Here is a 24,952-nt window from a genome sequence, read left to right as displayed (position 1 = left end):
TTGACCAATCACAGATTGACACGTAATCAATGTTCAAATGTTATCAAAAAAATGTTGTCTAAATATCATTATCCAAAAATGTATCACATAGACATTGGTTAGAACTATAGAACATAATAGGTGGAGCCTAATAATTTGTCTTTAATAATAGGTTGAGTTTCTTGCTTTTGTTTCTTCTTCTAAGTTCATTTTGTAAGCTTTAATACTGAAGCTGAAGAGTTATCATTAAAATGTATTTCAACAATTCGTTTGTAAGAGGGTGAGTTATTGAGCATGTAACAAGTTGAGTCATTGCAAGCTCACACCTTTAGCCCTAGATATATCTCCACAAGAATAGTGAAAAAGACTTGAATGCAATTAAAAAGACAATATATACAAAAATATAAATAAATTCCACATTAATAAATCAACATGTATATTGATTCATTTTGTATTTATATTTATTTTTTTCTCAACTGAGTTTCAATATTTGTTAAATAGAGTCCATGTAATATTTTTTGTTAAATTGATGTTGATATCATTTGAAAATCATTACGTGTTAGTTTAATAAAAGGCTTATTTAGTAATTTAGTTTCTATTTAAATTTATAATTATTTGTTCTTATATATTTTTTAGACTCAATTAAGTTTATTATTGTTTAAATTGAGATCATGTGATCCCTTTCATCAAATTAGAGTTAACATAATTAACAGATGACCATATGTTTTCATTAATATCACCTCTTTTAAATTCAAGATCACATTTAAAATCCTTTTTTGTGTTGCATTATTAGAGATAAACACATAAACCTAATTATGACATTTAAATTTATTCTAATAATTAATGGATGGAAAAGAGAATACATTACCTCCACTTAGAAAATATAGAAAGTCAATTAAATAAAGAAAAATATAAAACCAAATTATTCATTAAGTGTTTTATTAGTTTGATACGTAATTATCTTTCAAATAACATTAAAATTAGTTTGAAGAAAAAAATCATATTAAATTTATTGAATAAATATTGTGATTCAATTGATAAAAACAAATATAAAATATCAAACAAAGTTTCAGTATAAAAAATCAAATTAATAGTTAACTCTAAATTTATTTAAGATTTATTTTATCATGTTAACCTAAGCTCATTAAAAACATAATATTTACTACTTATGTCATTACACAATTTTTTTTTTTTACTTTAGAGAATATGAAATTAGTCAACGTATATATAAATATTATCTAAACATGGATAGAGCAATAATTTTAATAAAAATTGTCTGAACATAAACAAAACAACCATTTTGTAAGTGTTGCATTGAGAAGGTGAGGCTTAATCAATAAAACCGTGGCCGGATATAAAAGAAATGCAAATTCTATTGTTTGGATGGAGGGAATAATAGAAAAAAAAAAATAAGAGGAAGAAAAACAAAATAGAAATAGATGAAGAGAAAGTGATGAGAAATTAGCGAAATTTTTTTAAATCATTTGATTGATGTGATAAAAAAATTTTAAAATAATTTAATATAAGCAAATAATTTTAGAAATATGAAATAAATTTAAAGTGTTTTGGTGCATACAAGATCAAAGCCAATAATAAACATGTTGGAGGACATCCACCTTTACTTGATGAAGAGATGGGTAATAAACTGAACTGATGTCTAGGGTTATTTGTCTTAAAATCAAGACTAGAATTAATAAGGAGTTCCAATTAACAAAATTTTAGATTCCTAAGTATGCATAATTTATTTATATTTATCATGTCTTGAAATGTTTAATTTAACCTTATAATAATTTTGTTTTCGCAGCTAGCCAACACAGAAGCTATTTGAAGTACGTCATGTGTCCCAAGATAGAGACAAGTTTGTAGTTGATATAGACAAATCTGAATGTACATGCAGGAAATGGGCTACCATTAGCATTCCATGTTGTCATGCATTGGCTGCTACGAAGTTTCTGAATTTAGATGCAGAAGACTTCATACCTTGTTGTTTTAGGAAGTCAACATATGAAGAAATATACTCTTCAATCGTGAATCCAATAAATGGTAACAACATGTGGCAAATTACCACACATAATGATGCATTTCCTCCAAAAAAGAGAATATTGCCAAGGAGACCAAAGAAGAAAAGAAGGTTGCACGAATGAGAGTTGGTCAGGGACGATACAAGAATGAGGAAGGGTGGTCTACGTAAAAGATGTGGCATTTGTAGAGAACTAGGTCACAACATAAGTTCTTGCCAGAAATCAACCCAAGAACTTGATGTCAACCCTGATTGAACACAACAAAGCAACACAACAAATGAATAAAACATGCCATCATCAAATGACCGAACAACATAGGAAAGGGATTTTAATGTATATCTCACTAATGTTAACAATTATGATGTTTATCTTTAACAATTTCAGCACATATTTTTGTAACCTTTTACTCATCTAAAAGATTTGAGCACTTTATTAATGTTTATGGAATGTTATCTTTGCTTTATTAAGTCGTTCATAGCTGTTGTTAGGAAGCTAAAAAACAATAAGAGTAAAGACTAAATGGTAATGTTTATGGAATGTTATCTTTGCTTTTAGGTCAAGTTGTTCATAGTTGTTATTAGGAAGCTAAAACAAAATAAGAATAAAGATCGAACGATAATGTTTATGGAATGTTATCTTTGCTTTCGGATTAAGTTGTTCATAGCTGTTGTTAGGAAGCTAAAAAAAATAAGAGTAAAGACTGAAAGGTAATGTTTATGGAATGTTATCTTTGCTTTCGGATTAAGTTGTTAAGAGTAACACTCCTTCCACTATCCCTCCGACCCAGCCACAACCCTCCTCGTCACTCGCCGTCCCTCATCAGCCCAGATCAGTCCAGCCCACATCAGTCCAGCCCACACCAGTCCAACCATCTACAGATGAGCAGGATGATGACGATACGTCTGAAGACTTTGTAAAATTTTAGTTTCATTTTCTTATTGATCATAGTGATGTTAGTACATTTAGATGTTAGTACATTATGATATTAAGACATTTGTTTTTTATTAGAATTGAATGATATTACTATTATGATATTATTATTATTAGAACATAAAGAATGTCAATACTTTATGATTTTTCATCAATGAACGAAATATTTTGGGATGGACAATATATATGCAGTTTGTTTGTGGATTGAAACTGTTATGCAGGTCTGCTTATGTTGTGTACACTGTAGGTATGTGTGGTTGGATAAGAAAAACAAATACAACACATTTATCCCTGCATGATACCGAAGGCTTTACCCAGGGCCTAGAGCCTTCGGTAATTACCCAGGGCCATAAGCCTTCGGTAATTACCCAGGGCCAAAAGCCTTCGGTAATTACCGAAGGCTTCTGGCCCTGGGTAATTACCGACGACTTCTGGCCCTGGGTAATTACCGAGGGTCAAAAGCCCTCGGTAAAAGTAGCGACGACTGATTTACCGAGGGCTTTTTGACCGTCGCCGGGCCCTCGGTAATTGGCCTTTAGCGACGGCTTGTGGCCTTTTCCGAGGGATTTTGGCCTTCGGTAATACCCTTCGTTACTGTAGTGGAAGCTAAAAAAGATAAGAGTAAAGACCGAACGGTAATGTTTATGGAACGTTAACTTTGCTTTCGGATTAAAAACATTCATACATTTGTTAGGAAGCTAAAAAAAATTAAGAGGAGTAAAGACCAAACGGTATATACATTGATACCGAAGGGTGGATATGAAAGGATAATGATTGAACGATATTTGACTGAAAGGTGGTTATGATAGGAGTAATGACTGAATGGTATATACATTGATAAAAGGAGTGGTCATTTTGAAGTAATGACCGACTGTGTTGCATAGGAGGAGATAGCCAATTACCGAACTGTTTTAAGTAGCTAATACCGAATGGCTTAATAGTGGGGATAAAAGTGAACGCATCCTTATGAAGTGTATTTATCAAAGGAGATAAATCGTGAATCAATATATTAAAGTGAAACTTCAATCATCCCATTCTTACTCATGAACAGATATCACATTCCATAACCACAACTCAATTACTCACGAAACAACTCTTCATTTCATTAAAACAGAACAAACGTACAACAAAGTTACAACAAATCATCCCTTTCTCATCAATAGTGAAACTAAAATTATTTGTATTACACATAAAACATAAACCAACAACATCAACACCTTCATCTACTTTTGAACAATGAACATTGATTTATGTAAATTCACTATAATTTTCCTAGTACTATCCAATTCTTCATTGTTCACCAAAGTTTCTTTGATTCCTTCGCTCTTGACGTAGCTACCCCTTTCGTTAAACCCAATATCAGTGTACCATTTGAAGAAGTTGCAACCATTGTCTTCACCGCCATTCTGTAAAGACAACATTCAACGATAATGTTGTTGTTCCGGTGTGAAGTCGAGCAGCACAAACCTTTCACAATTTCTCCTTTAGTGATCGTCCGCTTCTTTTACTCTCTCCTGATCGTCCGACCGTCTGATCCAATGTCCGCTCGGGAGGGCTCCTGCTAAAGACACTCTGATGCTTAAGTTAGTTCAAAGGTTTGATCGGTTGTCAATGCTCAAAATTGAATGCGTAATAAAATGAACCCACTTAAAAGATTTCTTGAAGAAGAAAAAAAGTTGATTCTCTTCTATTCACGACTAAAAAGTTATAGTTGAACTTCTGGGCATTGTTATGGGAAGAGATTGGCGGAAACCCTATTTAATCAGCAGTATTAAAACAAATAGTCATGCCTAACTAGTATTGCACATTAATGGAATAGTGACCTATCATGGTTTCTATTTTGTAGGGTTCGTTAGATTATGATGGTTTAGGCCCTGTTTCTTGGTGGTCAGCAGAAGAGATTGAGGTTGATGATGAGTAAAGGTGAGTTCAAAAGGTGGTGAAATTTTGGTCAAGTGAAGATGTCACTCCTAGGTTTTTTGTTTAGCCTATAAGATTAGGTTTAGAAGTTGGTTTGGTCTGATAGATGTAGGTTGCTCATGTCGCTGAAGATTAGGTCTTGTTCAATTACCTTTGCTTTGTAAACTGTTTAATTTAGTTCAATAGAATCAGTATTTGTCTTTGAATTCAGCGTCCTAAATTCCTACAGTGCAGGAGGATAAAATGCAATTTATACATCTGTTTTTGGGATCCATAATTTCACTAGTCATTGACCCAATTAAATTCACATTCTATAACTATAAACTGACATCTTAGCTCGATTGACATTCTAGAGTTCATTTGTTATCTGCCATCTCATGAAAAATATCAAAAGGAAAATAACATTTTGGACTTAAAATCCATGATCTTATCAGAAAAATCCAAGGAATAGAGCTATAAGCAAAATACCAAGCCAACTGAAGAAGATAAGCTTTATTCTCCACATGAAAATTAGCAACTTGCATATTTGCTGGCATAGAATTGATTCCAATTAACAACAAGACCTTGCTTGCTAACATAACCAGTCCATATAAATTTTTTAACCATTTATCCACGTCTTTTAGCAAGTTTGCTGGTCATTTATAAACATGAAAACTATATGAAAGAAAATCAGTAATGACAGAGTTTACCAGCTGAATTTTGCCCATCATATTCAAAGTTTTCCCTTTCCAAGTGGCAAGCTTGAGCCTGACTTTATTAGCAAGAAGTTAAAGGAAGCGAGATTTAGGAGACCTTACTTGACATAATATCTATCTTATTCTATCATTTTTAACATGTTTAGCACTACGATAAATTTAATTTTTTTTAAAAATGGATATTAAAAATATATTATAAATCTCAGGAAAATAATGTCATTCTATGTATAGGTTAGCTAATAAGATATGAGTAAGATAAAGTTTATTTTAAAGTCGTGTGTTTAATTAGTTAAAGTTTATTTTGGTACAGTAAAAATTTTGTGTGATAGTATATATCAATGGGATGAATTAAAAATATCTAAAATATGGTATGGAAAATAAGAATAAATTAAATAAATATCAAATGGCTATGTTAACAACGAAATTGGGCTAGCTTAGTGGTTATGTGTTGTGGGCTGTTGTTTGTGGTGTGTGGACGTCCTCTTGTATTCACCTCCAATCTTCTAAAAGATTTCATTTTTTACCTTAAAATTTTTGACAACATTTTTTAGAATAATTTTAGATCAATCACGTATAATTGACATTATGTTTTAAAACTGTTCTACACCTTGCATCTTCTCATTCTATTATATTAAATATTAAAATAAATTAAATTTTAAATATAATTTTTTTTTTCATAAATAACGCTAAATATTCTTTCTAAATTGTTTTTTTCTTTTAATTTTATAATTATTTAATTTAATTAATATTCTAATATTATTTAACTTTAATATTTTAATAATAATTAAAATATAATTCATATTGTAATAATAGTTATATGAAAAAAATAAAAATAAAATAATTAAAATAAAAATAGTAATTATAAAAACAATAAAAAAAATAATATTAATATAAAATTTGATTTAAAATATTTCAATTTATTAAATTAAATTAAATAACTATTAAATTTAAATAAAAAATTAAATTTTAAAAAAAAATTTCATGAGATATCAAAATCCTTTAAAAAATTTCCGATTAATACCTAATAAACAAATTTTTAAAATTTTGTTTTTATTTAAACTTTGATAATTATTTAATTTAATTTAAAATTTTAATATTATTTATAGTATTTTTATAATTTAATAAATATTAAAATATGATTTATATTTTTATAATAGTTTTATTAAAAAATTAAAAAATATTAAAATAAGAGTAATAATAATGAAAAAATAAAAATAAAAATTTAAAATCAGATTTAATATATTTAGACATATTAAATTATTTTAACGGATATCTAATTAATAAATCGTTTTTAATTTTTTATTTAAATTTTAATAAATATTGAATTTAATTTAATATTTAAATATATTAAATCAGATTATACATTTTTTTAATTATTTTAATTATTTTTTTAATATAACTATTATAATAGAAATTATATTTTAATTATTAAGATAAAAAGCTATATTAAATTTTAAATTAAGTTAAGTTATTAATAAATTTTAAACCTAAAAATAAAATTTAAAAAAATTTGTGAATTTTATTTCAAAACTCACATATTTTAAAATATGCTAAAAGGGTACTTTAATAAGAATGAGAAAAAAAATTAAAAAAATCTATTTATTAAAGTTAAAACGAAATTTTTACAAAAAGTTGGAATTGTAAGATGAAACATTCTAAACTGAACTGATCTAAAACTGTGAACTAAAACTGTTGAAGAATTTTTGATCATATTCTTTTCCATTTGTTTTTTCCTTCAAATCTTAGAAACCCTAGGGCAAAGGAGAGAGTGGGCGGCAAGGGAGAAGGAAGAAACCCCGCGAGAGGGAGAACGCGAGGAACCCTAGCCTCATTCCCATCGCCATTCGAGAGCCTCCCTTATTCTCTTTTCTTCCCTTTGCTTTAATTCGTCTTCTGCCAAAGAGACCAACCTTAGGAATGAACTAGCGGAGAGTGTGGAGGACGTCAGACGAAGCGAAATCGAAAGAACGAGAAGGCACGGAGGTTGAGTGAATAACGAAAGGGCGATTGAAGGAATTTCTGGTCGAGGGTTTAATTGTAAGAAGGTTTTGAAGCAGGTATGGGAAGCTGACCTTAATCAATGTGATTGTCGGTTGCGTTTTGTCTTTTATGTTTAAACCTGTTTAAGTTTCTTGTTTTGAGATATTGAAAGTGGCAATTATGAACGAGGTTAATTATATTGTGTTTGCTACTGAATGGGTGAACTCTGTTGTATGCCATGTCACTCCTAGGTCTTTTTATAAGATAGGTTTAGAAGTTGCTTTGGTCTGTTTTCGTTCGTGGTGGCGCGCGGCAGCTTGTTGGACGTTCTTCTTCTTTCCCCTTATGTTTCTTCCTGTTTAAGCTAGGCGTTGAAATTAAGTTTTATATACATGGTTATATGTTAAAATAGGTTTGGATGATGATGTAGAGAAATTGAATATATAAAAAGATTGGTCTGGGATGTGAAATATTGAAGTAAATGTCTGGCAAATGTTGAGTGTAATCTTATGGGAAAATTATAATCATAAATAGAATTATGATTATGATTTAATAAAGTAGATGATATATTATTGCAAATGGAAATGCTATGTTTTGTTAGAATGTTAGTAGATGTCAGATTGTATGGTAGGTTGATATGGGATCGGAATAGTAGATGTCACTGTATTGATGAAAGGTCTAATTGTTTCGAATGTCAAAATGACTATCTGAAATTGTGATTTTTTTTTGTAATTCCTGCATCCGTGATTGTATATGTGATATACTGAATTGTATAATTGCTGGTACGAATGGTTGCAACTAGAACATGAATTAGATTCTGATTATATTTTAATGGTTAAATATGTTGTGGAAGTTGGTGTACGTATGAAGAAAGTGTCAAGAATTAATGATGGATGGCTTATATAAATGATGTATGCTCTGTTATAAAATTTAAGAATTGACATGTATTTGAATGGATATTGAATTGGTTGGTATATAACGTGGTATATGATGATATTAAGGATATGGAATTATTTTAATAAAGGTGATACAATTGTATGAAACATTGGGAAATTACCAAGTGAATGGGTTGGTAAGTTAACTTTTGGAATACAGTAATTGGTGTATGATTGATATTAATTAGAATGGGTGCAGGGTTATAAAACTGGGAGCATTTTGATTGGTTAGTTTAACATTGGGAGTGGTTTATTAAGATTAAAGAAAGTAGGAAAAGTGGAAAAATGTTGCAAGGATTTATTTTAACTTTGAATATCTATATAATTTTATTATTTTATTATTTTTATAATCATAAAAATTGTATCATTGGTTTGACTTGTAATCAGGTTTTTGTTATTTAAAATATATTAATTATATAAATAGTCCATAAGTCTTTACTTCGTTAATTAATATCTATTAAATAAATTAAAATTATTATTACTATATTTATATGTTAAAATTTTCTTAATAATTATTATAACTTAAGTTATAATATTATTATATATTTTTATATTTTAAATAATATAATATAAAATTAAATCTTTTAAATTAGTTTTTAAAAGAGTGGTATAAGGTTATATATTCAGAATCTGCTTTGCAAAAGGACTGTGTCAGGGTATATGTTTGGGGATAAAGTTGGGTTTAAGTGTTTTAATTTGTAATTATTCAAATAGTTTAGTCTTTAGTGTGTTATTTTTTGTTTTTGGTCTGTAATGAAAAAATTGATAGATGAAATTTATGTGTGCTGAAATAAAGCAATAACAAGTTCAAGGTAATTAGAATAGGTTGTTGTATTCTTTCACTGGTTTTGGTAGTACAGACTTATAAAAGGTAAAAAGGTAATTAGAGTTAGCAAGAATTGGATTTTTTGTGGTAATATTATGTGTATGTGTTTAAAATAGAATTCAAGTGTAAATGTTGATCTGGCTATGATAGTGGGAATGGATGGGAGTTGGGTCTGAAGTAAGATTTTACGAAGACACTGTTACGCTGTTGATTTTATGAGAAAAGAAGTTAGGAGTTGGGGTTTCATGTACTAGGAAGTGGGCAGATGGGTTGGTTGTATTTTATTCTGGTTGTTTGTAAATATAGAAAGTAACTAAAGGTACTATGATGATCTGTGTTGTTCTGAAAATAATAATATGCATTATTCCATGTTTAGGAGCAAAGCATGATGGGTTGTAAATTAGTTTGGAGAAAGCTTAGATTACTGAATTGTTGTATTAGTTGTTGTGTTTTTGTTACTGGTTGCATAGTCTAATTGCTTTGACTAGATTGTTGAATCAATTGCATGGAGTATTGAGTATTTATAAACTTGGTAAGGTTGGTAGTTGAATGGGATAGTCTAATTGGTCCAATTTTTCTTCTTCTCACCTTTACCAACACCCTTCTGTAAGTGTTCTCCGTTTGATTTAGGTTTGTGTTATGTGCTTATTGTGTTTTGTGGTTATTAATTTATTATCCTCTTTTGCTTTTGTTGTAGGTGTGTTAGGGTTTGTGTCTAGGGTTTTAGGAGAGCATGGTGACGGTTCATGTAAGTAACAAGGAAGAAAGCCCCCAAATGGATAACGGTGGTTATAGTGGTTCGCAGTTAGTTCATCACTTCAGAAGCGTACTTGATGCAGTCAAAACGGTAACTTGTTGTAGATTTCGGAAAGTGTTATGGGTTTTGTTCAATTCAAATTTTATTGTTCTATTGCCGAAGGGAATAAAAGCTGGGTTATTGTGGTTCAGGGTGATAGAGGGAATTACGACGAGCTTGTAAGTTATTTGTACCCGAAGAGGAATCTTAGTCCTGATGAGGTTGCAATTCTTGTGGTAGGTGCTTGATTTAATGATCATAACTAAGTTAGATGATGTTGCATTTTTTTTGTGGGCTTAAATCTAAGTCTTTGTGCTAATGTCGTCTTGTAATGTTATATCCCACGGCCGCAGACAACTTTGAAGGCACTTTCTGGAGCAGTGTCCTATATAGATTCTGATCATCACGAATCTCTTCTCTTTGCTGTAAGATTTTATTTACTCCGACGTGTTTGGGACTTCAAATTCTTCCTCCTTGAAGGATGATTTATTTTGGTGGAATTTTTGCTCAGGTTTCAAGAATGAGCCTCTGGAATAATGGAACTGAGGTTATGGATGCACTGCTGGAACTCATTACATCTTTGGTACATGATTCTTTTGTGTCACCACTGGATATTTTAATAATAGAGCCACTTGTCAAATTCTGTTAATTGTGATGCTTGTATATTTGTCTGCAGGCTGCTACTAATGGAAAATATATTGATTGGTGTTTGGAGATGCTTGTGAAACATTTTGTGCCCCCTTTTTACATGCATGGTTCTCTGGATAACGAGAATGGAAATAACTGGAAAAATAAAGTTCTGTCTCGGGTGCATGCGGCTTTGGAAGAGATAGCTGATTTGGTGCCTCTTGCACCCTTGCGACTATGTCCAATAGTTGTCCAGAACATGCCCAGTGTCTTCAGTAATGATCGTGTGAGTTCATATGATTTTCTCCAGAGGCAACTAAGTGAATCTGTTGTGTATCACTATTATGTAATGGTGTATCCATTAGCTGGATGTCAATTAGCCATTATACTTTTTATCTTGTCAATTTTGCATTCGGTGACCAGTATCTAAACTGTTCACTATGGAGAAAGTATAGTGGTTATTTAAGTTATATTTACACTTAATGTGCATTTTTTATTTAAAAACAGTCTGTAGAAATACATTATTTATTGATATAGACTATTGAGAGTATCTTTTTCATCAGGGTTCACGTTTTTGTTGCTTTTAGGAGATTGTCCTATATGTTGAGAATATGTTAAAGTTGGAGAGTGGTGCAATTGGAGAAACTGTCGGTTCTACAGTGCTGCCTGCTCTTGTGGATAGGTTGCTAGAGTTGGATGTAAGTTAGTTAATTCTCCCTTGAAATTTTCTCAAAGAAATGCTGGACCTTTTGGCCATTCATATTTATTAAAATTGCTGTAGGTGGAAATTGGATGGGATGGAATCTTGCAAGAAGATACCAGAGGCATATTTGATATGGAGTTAGAAGATATTATTAAATTTGCAGAGGAGGATGAGAACTCTGATAGTATGGTATGCTTCTTATTAATTTATTTGAAGTTCATACTGTGATTTAATGATTAGTTCTTTGACAATTAAAATGACTGAGCCGAGTTTATTTGGTTGCTCAGAAGTTATAAAGTCAATTTAATTATATTTGCTTGAGCCGATAAAAAAAAATCATATTTGCGTGAAGGAGAGAAATCTCTTATTCCTATCCTTGGTTCTTTATTTTTTTCCTGTTTTATGTTTATTAGTACATTTTTATGTCTGTATTGTAGTTGTTTAATTTCTTGCTTCTTATGTGTTATCTCATGAATTTCTTGTCTTCATTTTACAGCCTCAGTCAGAGTTGTTTAATAGGGAAAATTTGCAAGGCAAGCAAGACAAAAAGGTTGTTGAAAAATTAGATAACCTAATTGTGCTAGCTTTATTGCACCTTGAATCCTGTCAAAGCAGTGGCCGATTGGCTGAGGTATTCCCATCTATAAAATTATGCACATAGTTTCAACATTAGGGCACAAAACACATTTAAACTGTGCATCAACATGGCTTCATCTTAATACTCTTGTTATCTTCTGTTAGGTATTCGATATTCTACTTCATTCATTCCAGAAAACTGTACTGAATGCATACAAGTCAAAATTTACGCAGGTACTGTTGTTACAACTTGTCTTACTGGTACTATTTCTGAGAATTGTGTTCTCATTAGTGCTCTATTTTGTTCCAGTTTGTGATGTTCTATGCATGTGCACTGGACCCTGAAGGATGTGGTGTGAAGTTTGCCATGGTTCTTGCAGATATTTTTGTTTCTGATGTTAATCCACCTATAACTAGGTATTTTTGTTGTGGTAAAAAAGTTAAAGTTCACCCATTTGACTATTCAATGAACTACGTATGTAAAATGGGGTTTTTGTGTGCAGCTGAGAAATATTGTAGAGTTGGTTTTTGCTGCCTTAATGTGTTCTTTCATTTTATTAAATGTGTAACTTTGTACCAATACTGGTCAAGTTACAACATTGTAAACTGTTTTTGTGGTTTATGCTGCAACTGGAATGATAACCCCTTAATAACTTTGTCATGTGTTGATTACTGTATAAAAATGGTGGCCCTTGTTTCTGCAACTTACTTTTGTTGTAGAAGTGAGCTGTACTACACTTAATCATGAGATGCTTTATGATTAAAAAACTGGACTCACATGGATGTTGACATGTGCATAAAATGTATATTCAAATGGAAATATTTTTTATAATCAATATTTAGAGAACATGACATTGGTAATTGCCTTCATTCATTGTAGGATGAGTGCTGTTGCTTATCTTGCTAGTTATCTCTCTCGTGCAAAGTTCCTTTCGGCTGCGTTGGTTACTACCATCATACAAAGGTTTGAAAACATTTTGAATGTCAACTGTTCATTTATGGCCAAATAAGTTATCTTTATCTTGTAGTAGAAGAGGCAAATTGTTATTAATTGATTTTATGGTCTTTTTTCGTAATTTCAGTTTGGTTGATCAGTGTTATGCTTATTGTAAGTTACGTGATTCTGGTATGAACCCACGAGCACATCAAGTTTTTTATTCTGGGTGTCAGGTGAGTCTTATCACATTTGACCTTTTTAGTTGGGGGGTGCCGTAAAGCTGATGTCTTTCAGTATTCTTCATTGTTCATTATATATATATGTTTTTTTTTTTGGTGTGAGCAGGCTATCATGTACATTCTGTGTTTTCGCATGAGATCTCTCATGGACGTTCCTAGGCTTAAATTGCAGCTACTTAATATGCCTATGGAGGCAATTTGGAAACATAAATTGTGTCCCTTGAAGGTAAGACACTTTTAAGTTTTAACGGTGATGGTTTTTAATATAAACATCTTGTATAATTGTGTATAAAATGACGAGGAAACTTTTTTATAAGAACTCATAGGTGAAGAAAATGAGAAAAAGTTAAATCATCAAACTAATATTAGTTTATATACAGTTAATTTATTGAGGTTTTGTTGGATTAACCTTTCCAAATAGTTTATTTTTAGCTAACAAATTAACTAATTTTATCATATAGAAGGTTTATTTCAATTTTTTTATTTTCTTTTTGTAATTATTTATGGAAAAGATTATCCAGATAGATAGACTTCATATTCTTTTTCTCGTGACCCTTGAAGGGGTGTAGTTTTGCTCTTTGTCAGAACTCTTTCAACAAAACTTTTAAACAAAAATTTATGTACCAGGTGTGTTTGCCTACTGTAGTAGTGGAATTTCTTAGACAGGCAAAGGCTGCTAAACTTTTCATGGCATCAGAGTCATTCGTTTTCAATGACATGCTCGAGTCTGATCTTTCCAAGGCTTTTGGCGGGATGGATAGACTTGACATGTTCTTTCCGTTTGATCCATGTTTATTGAAGAAAAGTGAAAGGTTAGTTTTATTTATCTGAATTTATGTCATTTGACTTTGACATGTTACCTGGTTAAGTTTTATGCTCATGCTGATTTTGCTCTCCAATCCAACTATCAATCCATCACCACCAGCTACATAAGACCACATTTTGTTCGGTGGTCAAAAGTCAGAACTACATACGATGACGATGATGATAACGTTTCCGAAGTCAGTGAGAGTGGCAGTGAAGCGACAGATGATGATTTTGTTGACACTAATACAAAAGATATGATCGATGATGATATGATGGTGACTGTTGAAGATCTTGATTTTAACCCGGACTTGAACAAAATGTCTATAACGCCTAAAAATTCTTTGAAACATTTGCGAATGCCAGCAAGAATCAGGCCTTCCACTAGTCCAGAGTCTCTATGAATGATAGGAGTCCAATACTACGAGGAAGTTAATTCAAAGGAAAAAAGGTTATTGAAGTAATTCATAGAGAGAGCATAGTTCACATACGTACCATCATTTTTGTATTTATCTTGTACTGTTGAAGTGAGTAGGAGTAGCCAACTTCCTAATTTTTGTTTCTAAGATTTGTTCCTTTATGCTATCTTGTAATTATAATTTATGGCGAGGATATGCTACATGAAATTCAGTAATTCTTGGAATCGTAATTTGTCATTTTGGCCTGTATTACTGTATTTCTCTTACACAGCTGCCGAACTAAAGATGTGAAATTAATTAAATATTCAAAAAATATTTATATAATTAAAGTATCAACACACAATATTAGTAAAATATTTGCATAATTGATTTTACTAGTGATTCTTTGATTTAGCATCTTGACTTTTTGACACTTTTAATGTGATTTATAATCTCATTGTTAATTTGGGCAATAAGTAGGAAGATGGAAACAAAATTGTTAATTTAGTTATAAAATAATATTAACATGTTGATGCATAAGTTTTGGCCCTTGTTCAGTTTATTATTTCTATTTCTAAGTATATGCCGCAGAACTTTGTATTCGACTGCATACATGGTTATATTTGAACAGAAGAGAATAAAATAGGCAGTGATATTGAATGTCCGACTATGAAGTTTGCTTGTTCTTATGGAGTAATAACACCAATATGCAAATGTAGCTGAGGGTCCCGTTTTTCCGACCAGATAACACTAGAATTGGATCTTTTATTGGAACAAATTGTACACAATCCTTCAATGTTCAAAAGGGTAAACTGATCAATTTTCTCAAAGAAACTGCATTTTACACCCTATAGTTTGCTTCTTTTATATAAGTGGGACAAATTGCAAATGAGTATAACAGACAACTTTGAAATAAATTACGGGTTGTACTAAGCCATGTGGTAATACGATTTCGGTGTAAAATTATATAAAAGTGAAGTTGTCTGGTAGATTTACGATTTTAGCATAGATATTTGTGTATTGAAGTTATTAGGTCATGTGATGACTTTCAATTTAACCTTTCAATTTGAAAAACGTGAAGGGACATGACAACTTTAGATGTACGTGAATAATGACGATTTCAAGTTATATAGAAATTGTGAAGAATTATGATCAGTTATATAGAAATTGTGAAGAATAGTCGGCTATATTACAATAAATTTGGTTGACTGTATAAATTCTATTCTAAAAGAAGCTCATTTATGCTCTAATTAGGGCAACATTTGAAAGAATAAAATCATAGTTTGTTGAATAAGGTCTTAATGTTAAGAGCTACCCATCCATATTCAAAAGATATAAAAGCATTTCTTATAAAAAAAAAAATCAGCAACAAAGGATCATATGCCATGTGCATTAATATAATTAAGAAAATTTTGAATTTGAGGTTGTAGAGATATTTTTTTTCCCATCATTACCTCCCACCAATGTCTTACACATTTAGATTAAATGTCTAGTAATATGATTGTATTCATTTTCAAATTCTTCGACTGACTTGTCATCACGTAATAGTTGTTTGCTCTTTTTCCTATTTAGACCAGACGACATATTTTCATCCTATATAAAACCTCTGTATGATTAATAAGGCATATGAAGTCTAATTATACATGGTTAAGAATTAAGATTATTGGTTTAGCTATACTGGCCAAATTTCATACCAGACTCTCACAATGCAACTTAGGACATCAAAACCACCAACAACTACTCATATTCATAATGAAATGCATCAACTAAATCTTGATAAGCTAAAATAATGTTTTTATTATCGCAATAAAGATCAAGGCTTGTTCCTTTCGTTATTAAGTTTTCATATATTGTACTTTTGACTATCTTAAATTATTAATTCCACATAATGCTTCTTAAATTACACTTCTTCTTTCTCAATAAATCACACATATCTAAGTTTCAAATTTAAACAAATCTTACTAAGAAAAAATAAAATGCTAGTTTAAAAAAACCCATCAAAATAAAAGTCATTATAACCCTCACAACTTTTGTATAATTTGAAGTGGTTATGATTCCTCATGACTTTTGTATAATCTAAATGTTTTAAAATCTTTTCGTAAATCAACGTCTTGTAAGGGTTAAACGATATACAATAGTTGTTAGATATTAGTGTGTTTAAAAGAGTTTTTAGAGAAATGTTTTATAAAGTAAAGCAATAACTTACGATTTTTATACTGGTCGCTCCAACTTGAGACTTCAAGTTCTCCCTTAAAACCTCTTAAGGGGTTCTATAATGTTTAAAAGGTTATACGTTACCACTCATGGTTTACAACAAGTATTATCAACCACTCCTAATTTCAACCATAGTCAACTGATTAGATTGTTTAACTCAACTAAGCTAAACACCAAATGTTTTGATTCACTTTTGAATTTACAACATAACTGAAAAGGTTGTTCAAACAAGGTAAAAATTTGATAACTCTAAGACTTGTAAATATGAAAGACTTGTAAAGATTTTTTTCTTTAAGAAAGCATTAAATGATATAGAGAGACAACTTAACAACAAGCTTGATTATATGCATGTATTCTCTTGTCTTCTCTTCATGTAATCATCTATATATAGCCTTCTTCGATTCGTTTGACACATAGTTGACTTCCATGTAGAATTTGTAGCCTTGTTAGGTAGGTAGTTAGACTCAAGTATACGTTGCACATACAATTTTGTAGAGTTTGAAGTTTTAAGAAAACATTCCTAAAATGACTTTTGATCTCGTAACATCTTTATCGATCTTGTGCAAGAATTTGAGTAAACTCTTGTACTTTCATGATCTACACAGATAAAGAAGACAAAACATACCAGCAAAGAGATTCTTTTTCATACATACAATAAATGTTTTAAACGTTGTTACTCATTTAGACATATTGCGTGTTTAAAATATTTTGGCACATGTTAGTTCATTGATAAAAAAATTGTTTACAAAACAAAGTGTTTAATGTGTGATCTTTAGATGATGTAAAACGTTAAAAGCTTATTTTATAAAACTGCTTATAGGTTATATCATTTAGCAAACTTTTTCTAGATGAGTTTTTTCTTTAAATACTTATCTGTTCAATATTGTTTATATATAAAATTTTAAGCCTCCACATTTTATTAACTGTACACTTAGATGTTTCTTTTTGTTAGACGTGATTAAACATTGTTTGTTTAACTATATAAGTTAGAAAGTATTATTTTATAAAAAGTCATTAAATAGACTATTTATTTGATAAATACTTATTTTATTCAATATTATTTATTAAATTTCAAAACAGAGAATGTTATACAGTCTCTTTAAACGATCTTGTTGACAACGGAATTAAGTCATGTCTTCTGCGGCCACAATTGGTTTTGGAAAGTTGTTCTAAAATATATTTTTTTTTCTTTTTTTTAAGAAATGATGAAGATTTGTACTATGTGATTTTGGAAGGTTGTTCTGAATAATATGTTTTTATTTTTTTTTTATTTTTTTAAGAAATTATGAAGATTTGCACTATGTGTTGTAGTGGCATTCACATGACATCGAACGAGTCTTTTTCTTTGTATGTGAAAGTGATGAAAGTAGAGGCACTTGATTATGGTTGTGTTGTGGCTCATCATCCACTCACACATATTGGTGCTTATTTCTTAAACTGCCTAACACTATGGATATTTTAATTGAAGAACCTCATGTATGTTATCTCGCTGACAGCATTGAAGAATTGATGACAACACCAATCAAAGAACACCTCAAGTGCTGCTTTGAAATTCTTGGTTCTGTAATATTCGCAAAATATTCAACCAAAACACTTCGAATATTTGCAAGAGTGTTATGCAATGGTGCAATATCAATCGTATTTTCCTCCATATCCATGCAAAAATGAATATAAGAAATGGGATTCATTGTTTTGTTGACATCCAAGACCGAATGATAGAAGGAAAAAGACTATGAGATAATCCCTCAATACCTATATATATCCAATGTTGTTTCACAGCGGTCGGAAGTTTCACATCGATTAAAGATACATATACATAATGTGTAAATCTCACTTTACAGACTAGTTTTGTGAAATTGAGTTAGACTTAAAATCTAAAAGAAATTGTTCTAGGAAACGAAGATCCTCTTATTCCTCTAACTTGTGAAATATTTTCGATGAAACTTTTCCCCTTGAATGTCCAATGAATTTGATTGTAGATGGCTTTGGCAAAGTGGTTTTACCATATCCTCTCTTTCTCTCCATCTATTCCTACTATACAAACTTCCGTGGATTTATTTTTGATAGGTCGAATACATCTTCCATGTATGATTGTAATCTAACTGAAAATTTAGTGACAGACAAGAATGGTAAATTAACAATGCTCTGAACAATGTTCTCCACTAGTTCAGCATCATGTATTAACAAAGTTCAATCCCAGGCTTAAATGATGATTGATTGAGTGAGTGAATTACCTTTGATTGCTCTCATCCCATATCCAAAGAAATTTGCAGCTTTGGTGAGTGCATGGCTCCACCTGGACATGCCATGCTCCAGTTCTTCTCCTGAAAATGTTTGTTGTAATAAATGTACAATTAATTAACTATACATTTGAGAATGTCAATCTATTTGCAAGGTGTTGATGGATTTTTTATCTTAATGAATCTAAGTCATGTTAGTAAGATCTATATGTCTTAATGTATATTGTGTTTATATTGTTTTTTTTTTTTTTTCTGAAAATGTATATAGTTCTTTATTTTCTTTTAGGCAGTTACAATCCATGCATTTTAATATGAAATTTGTGAGGGTTGCGTGTAGAATATGGTAGTGATAACGAGTCCAATTAAAAGAGACAGGATATAACCATTTTTGCCAACCGGCAAGTATATAGATATTCGTTTGAGAAATGACAAACCAAATTTGTAAATTAATATGTTGTTTTTTTGTTATTTACTTTTGTACCTTTTTTTTTAAACAAGTATTATGTAATGTGTTTCAATGCTTTCATTTTATAATAAAAATTGTTTATGATGATGGTAATATGGAATGTTTAATGTATTAATTAGCATTTTATACCCATATAAATTTTGCACCTTCTTATAATAGATTGTTTACTAGTTTTAAATTAGTTGACGTAGTAACAAGGATAACCAAAACATTTAGTTCATTTTTTGAAATTGTCAATTTGAACATCAACCAGAATTTGTTCTTATCATAGATTATTTACTATTTTTAAATTAGTTAACCTAGTTATATGTAAAAGCCAAAACTAAAAAGGGGCTATTGGACCTAAGTTGGGAAACAACCAGGCCTATAAGGTTGAGGATACCCTGACCTTGGTAAGGGCTTTCCAAAAAAATCTGATTTCATAAGCCAGATTTCCACTCTCTCTCTCAAACCCTTTTCTCAAAATATTGTTCTGTCTTCTCTCTAAATTTTTCATTCACTGAACCGATCAAATTTTAATTTGAAAGTGTTTCCTTGCTCACTGCACCGAGGGCTTCAATTTGAACCCGGCGTTCTTCCATTCCGACCGGTAAGTATATTTTCCCTTTTCTTCGCTATTTTCGAAACTTAGAGCTTGGGGTTCTACTGATTTTATGCAGTTAGAACCCTCCTTTTTCTAATTTCTGTTAAGTTCTCACTCCAAGAGTTATTCTCTACCGTCGATATGGTGGTTTATAGGTACTGTTGTTTTTCTGTCCGGGTGAGAATTTCTATTAGAACGTCTTCAAATTAGCTTACCAAGAAAACCCAAGGTAAGGGGAGCTAGTTATTTTTGTTTGAAATTAATTTATGAGATATATACATGTTGAATCCTGAATTGTGTGTTGATTTAAACTGTTATGTACCTGTTGAGTATAAATTGACTTGTGTTATAATGCTGAAAATTGTGCATGTAAAAATGTATTGGTTGTAAGCTGTTATGATGGGATTGATTGTTGAAATATAGATGGGTTTAGTGAAGATAAGATGAATGGAGTTTTCTGCATATTTATTATATAAGTATGGGTACTGTAAGATTGTTTGAGAAATATAAAAAGGAAGAAGTGTTGTGAATTGGCAGAAGAGATGTGATTTATATTTTTATATCTTTACCGTGCCATGTAAAAATTTCTTAGTATGTCTTATGAATATATTTTCTTGCACTTCCATAATCTTCATAATTATNATGATTCCATAAGGATTNTGTAATTTATAAGTAAATTTAAGCATTTTTTTTAGAATGTATTTTTATCTTAGATTTTAAAATATACAATTTAAAATATATTTATTTTATTTTGAAATAGACAATTTAAAATACAAAAGTTATAATTTAAGTTATATATTCTGAAAAAAAAAATTTAAATTGTATAATGTTAAATATATTTTGTATTTTATATTTTATGATGTATAATTTATGTTTAAATTGGTTGGTCACGTGATGCAGAGATCTTGTATAAACAATTCTTAGTTTATATGATGCTTTTATTAAAGAAATGAATCATACTTGTTCTTTTTTAAAAGTTTGGGGAAAACCTTTTAAAGGATAGGAATACTGTAACTTAGTTTTGGAAATAGCAATGCTAAGATTAAATAGTATATTACGTTATATTATATATTACATAATATGCTTATTCTATAAATTTTGTGGTGAACCTTTTATATTATATAATAATTATCAACTTATACAGATTAGTATATATTAGGTATATAACAGTATAGAAATGTTAACTTAGTTTTGTTAATATTATATTATAATATATTAATATTAGAATTATGTAAGTTTGACCTCTGATTAATTTATTGACTGGCATAAATTTAAATTATATACTATTATCATTATAATAGTAGCTTTATATTTTGTTAGTAAATAAACATATAAATTAAGAGATGAAACAAATGGGGAATTATTATGTATGTAAAATAAATTATAAAAGTTGAATAATTTTCATGTGTTGTGGTAATATTTTATTTGTTGAAGTAAAACCTTGTGTTTGACGAGTTAATATCTACTACTGAAATTCAATTATGGAGCAGTTACTTTCATAACTTGTGACTTGTGAGTAATGTATATTGTTGAGATTATGTATATGTTGATTGGGAAAAAAAAGTATATGATTACAAAGTGATGAAAGTATGATCCAAGTGGTAAACTAAGTTCTATCTGTGTAGAATCTCTCGGTGAGATTCTTAGTGTTTTAAAATGAAAGTAGGGGCTCAGCCTTGGGAGTCATTCTGACGCTTCAATGGTCAATCAAACTCACTTAGAGAGGTTGAACCATGTGGTGAGAAGTAGCAGGAGGTCCTTAGTCTTGGGGTCTCCCAGTATGCCTCAAGGCCCGAAACGGACTAACCTCGTGAGTGTGGCAGGGTGGGAAACCCAAGTTTCATAAGTCACCACGGGTGCAAGACTCGCCATAGCCCGACTCTCATTTTAAAGTCCGGACGAGTCAAGTCTAGAAAATAACATGTATAGGATGTGTGTCTTACTTTACTTGATTTTGAGTTTGTTCTTGAATGTTATTTATTGTTAATAGCATGCTTTTTTTTATATAATTAGCTCACCCTTTCATTTGCTTGTGTTTGTGCCATGTTGTATGCTTTTCTTTTGCAATGATCATCCACTTGGATGTGAGCAGAGGAGAATGAGGTCTCTGTGGAGAACGTCTTGGAGGGCAATGAAGATGTTGAGGCTTAGATCCTTTAGGATTTCTTTTCCTATATGTACTTTTGAAACACTGTTACCTTATGCTGTTTTATGATACTTTAGCACTTTAAGTTTTAAATTTTTAGCCACTTTCTGGATAACTGTAATCTTTGTTTAAGAACCTAAAGTACTCTTTAACTGCTTTCTAGTATTATTCATGGTGACGCCTTTATTATATTACATATCTTTATAATATAATTGGGATGTCACATTATACGTTCCATCATACCTTCTTTCACTTCAAAATTTGCTTTAAATCCGGAAAGATAATGCATTTAAGGGTTAAGAAAATAGCCTACAATATTCAAAGCTGATGGAGTTGTTTATTCCACCTTTCATCAATGATATTCCACAAAGGAAAATAACCAAAACATTGAGTTAATATTTTTTCTGTTTTCAATTTCAAAATCATTATCTTAACAAACACATATAAAGACAATTATATTGACGAATACCTTATTTTGACAATATTGAAAACATTTCACATATTTTCTTAGCTTGGTCCATTGCTTCATAAATGAATATGATGCCTAGCTTTTGGTCCAAATCAACCAATTGAAGCAATTCAATAAGAGACAATGCACCTTTCAAACAAGTTAGGATATTCTTTCAAAAATCTTTATCTAAAACCACATATTCAATTATTTTACCATCACTTATTTTAACAAACATGTTAGACTTTCATTCATCACAAGTAAATATTATAATTAAAAGTAAATATTATAATTAAAACTCCCTTATTCTCATGAAGATGCCTTAATGTTAAGTAATACTTAGCAAAGTGAGTAACATTTGACCTCACTAAATCTCTTCCTTTCGTGAAATCTTGTAATAGAAAAAATAGTGCATATTGTTGAAATCTCTTTTATTAGTGAGTCTTGTTCATTTTGAAAAACCAACTTTCTTAATAACCCTACCACATAACAAGCTCTTAAAAACTTTAGCGATCTATGCCAATTATGTGTACACAATGGTTGGAAATGAAATACAACACTATGTGAAAGCTTACAAGGTTGTTTAGTTCGAAAACACTCAAATTGGAAAATGAGCTCTTATACTTGTGCTAATTGTGATAATGAATTGCATTTGTGTCTTGACTAATTTTGAATGGACTCCATTTAATTATTGTGATCACGTTCTTAAGCATTTGTGCTAAAGAGTCTTTGACATTAGTTCTTGAACCAACAAATTTTCAAACCTATTGTTTGTTGTTAGACTTTGTTTGAGGGCAAACAAAGAGCTAAGTTAGGGAAAGTTGATAAGTGTCTAATTTACTTAACTTTTCATATATTTTTAACACTGAAATGCATGAATTTGACATAATTTAAGTAAATCAACCCTCTTGAGCTTATAATTACAGAATGAGGTATTAAAAATTAAGAAAGTGTGAATTTAATGAGTTATTGGTGAAATACAACACATTTGCAAAGAACTTAAGAATGTTGCAGTTGAACTCATAATTAATGTTGAGCACGATAAGACAATTTAGAAGAATTCAAAATTTGACCATAAAGTTGAGAAGAAAAGAAAGGTGTTGAGCCACAAAGGAAACATTGATACGAAGGAAACCTCGAGCATGAAGTACAAAAGCTAAACCATGGAATAAAACACTCTAATGGTCATTAAAGGAGGGGCTGCAGCCGTAATTTTAATTTCTATAAAAGCATAGTCGTGTTCTATTTTAGGGAGTCTTTTTTTGCTAGATTCTCTCTAGACTTCTTTTATATATCATTTTGTACTTATAGTAAGGATGAAATGGATGTGGGTTCAATGCTAAGGGAAAAAGGTTTTGGGCAAAAGATTTTAATTGTATTTTTAGCCTAGGGGCAAAATGGTCCTTTTATCTTTATTAAATGATGTAGAAATTAAGTTAAGGGGTGTAGAAAGTAAAAGAATGAAAATAAAATCTGAAAAAAATAAAAGGGTTACGTGGATTTTGGAAAGATTTAGTAGTCGTTGATATTTTAAAAAGTGGTTAAGAAAAAATAAGAGAGGAAATCTAAGGGGTTTTTAAGATTAAGTGAGAGATCTTATTTTAACCAAAAAGATAGAGATAGAGTGAAAAGAGATAAAATAGAGAAGAGGAAAAAGGTCTGGATGTTGTTACTCAAGACCTGAAAACAAAAAAGGAAGAGAGAGAGGGAGAGAGAGACATTTTCTAGGAGAGAAGAGGAAGAACTGTAGAAAATCTTAGTGTAAGGGAAAATTTTGTTAAGACAAAATCATCTATGCACATTGAAGTTTAATAAAAAAAAACATTAAAACATGATAATAATTTAAAAAAGACTTAGGATGAAAACACAAAACCTAGAGCCAAAATCCTAAATACACAAAACCTAGAACCAAAATCCCCAACATAGGAAAACTTAGATAGACACTCAAGTTCGTAGGAAATAGAAAAGGATCTAGGACAAAACACCTAGACACATGGCTAAACGATGTTGTCCCTAAAGTTTCTAAGAGAGTTGAAGTTAAACGCTTGATACTTATCATATCTAAAAAAGGTATTTAGTAAAGCTCTCGAGAACAGAACAGGTTGAGACAATGTCTCTAACAAAACATTGTAAAATACATAAAAACAAAATACAAAAGAAAGATTGAACAAGCTAAACGTTATCCGTCTAAAAAGAGACAAAAATAGAAGAAGTGTTCACTTGATTAAACGATTCCATAAGCTTAATCAATACCTTGTCTAATGATGAAGTATCTATCCACTTGGTATCCTTAGAGAAAATAGCTTAATTGCAAAATGTTACCTAACGGTAGAAAATCAAAAAGAACTTTGTTGTTCTGAGAAACATTAGATGACATTAAATTCTCAATGTTAAAAAACAACAAAAGTGATAAGAAAAGACATATTCGTTGCATGCACAAATTACTCTATTCTTGTAGATAAGCTATTTTACACGCAACCACAAAGCTA

General features: G+C 30.4%; 1 protein-coding gene and 1 long non-coding RNA gene across 2 annotated transcripts; both read left to right on the top strand.

Annotated features, from left to right (window-relative positions):
- The first annotated feature begins 7,215 nt into the window (after positions 1-7,215).
- LOC106774293 (RNA polymerase I-specific transcription initiation factor RRN3-like) lies at positions 7,216-14,636 on the top strand. The gene is made up of 16 exons (XM_014661240.2): positions 7,216-7,602; positions 9,984-10,133; positions 10,235-10,318; positions 10,436-10,507; positions 10,594-10,665; positions 10,759-10,995; positions 11,297-11,407; positions 11,491-11,601; positions 11,909-12,043; positions 12,154-12,222; positions 12,299-12,405; positions 12,869-12,952; positions 13,071-13,158; positions 13,271-13,390; positions 13,792-13,976; positions 14,090-14,636. Exons 2-16 carry the CDS (start codon positions 10,020-10,022, stop codon positions 14,370-14,372), a joined length of 1,872 nt encoding a protein of 623 aa, XP_014516726.1. The 5' UTR covers positions 7,216-7,602; positions 9,984-10,019; the 3' UTR covers positions 14,373-14,636.
- Positions 14,637-19,672: 5,036 nt separating this feature from the next.
- Positions 19,673-22,145, top strand: LOC111242570. The gene is made up of 3 exons (XR_002669764.1): positions 19,673-19,875; positions 20,025-20,098; positions 21,962-22,145. It is a non-coding gene; the product is annotated as an uncharacterized LOC111242570 (long non-coding RNA).
- Positions 22,146-24,952: the final 2,807 nt, after the last annotated feature.

The sequence above is a fragment of the Vigna radiata genome, chromosome 9, assembly GCF_000741045.1.
Source record: "Vigna radiata var. radiata cultivar VC1973A chromosome 9, Vradiata_ver6, whole genome shotgun sequence".
Lineage (NCBI taxonomy): Eukaryota > Viridiplantae > Streptophyta > Magnoliopsida > Fabales > Fabaceae > Vigna > Vigna radiata.
The sequence above is the reverse complement of the archived record's forward strand: the minus strand, read 5'-3'. Positions and strand labels throughout refer to the sequence as shown.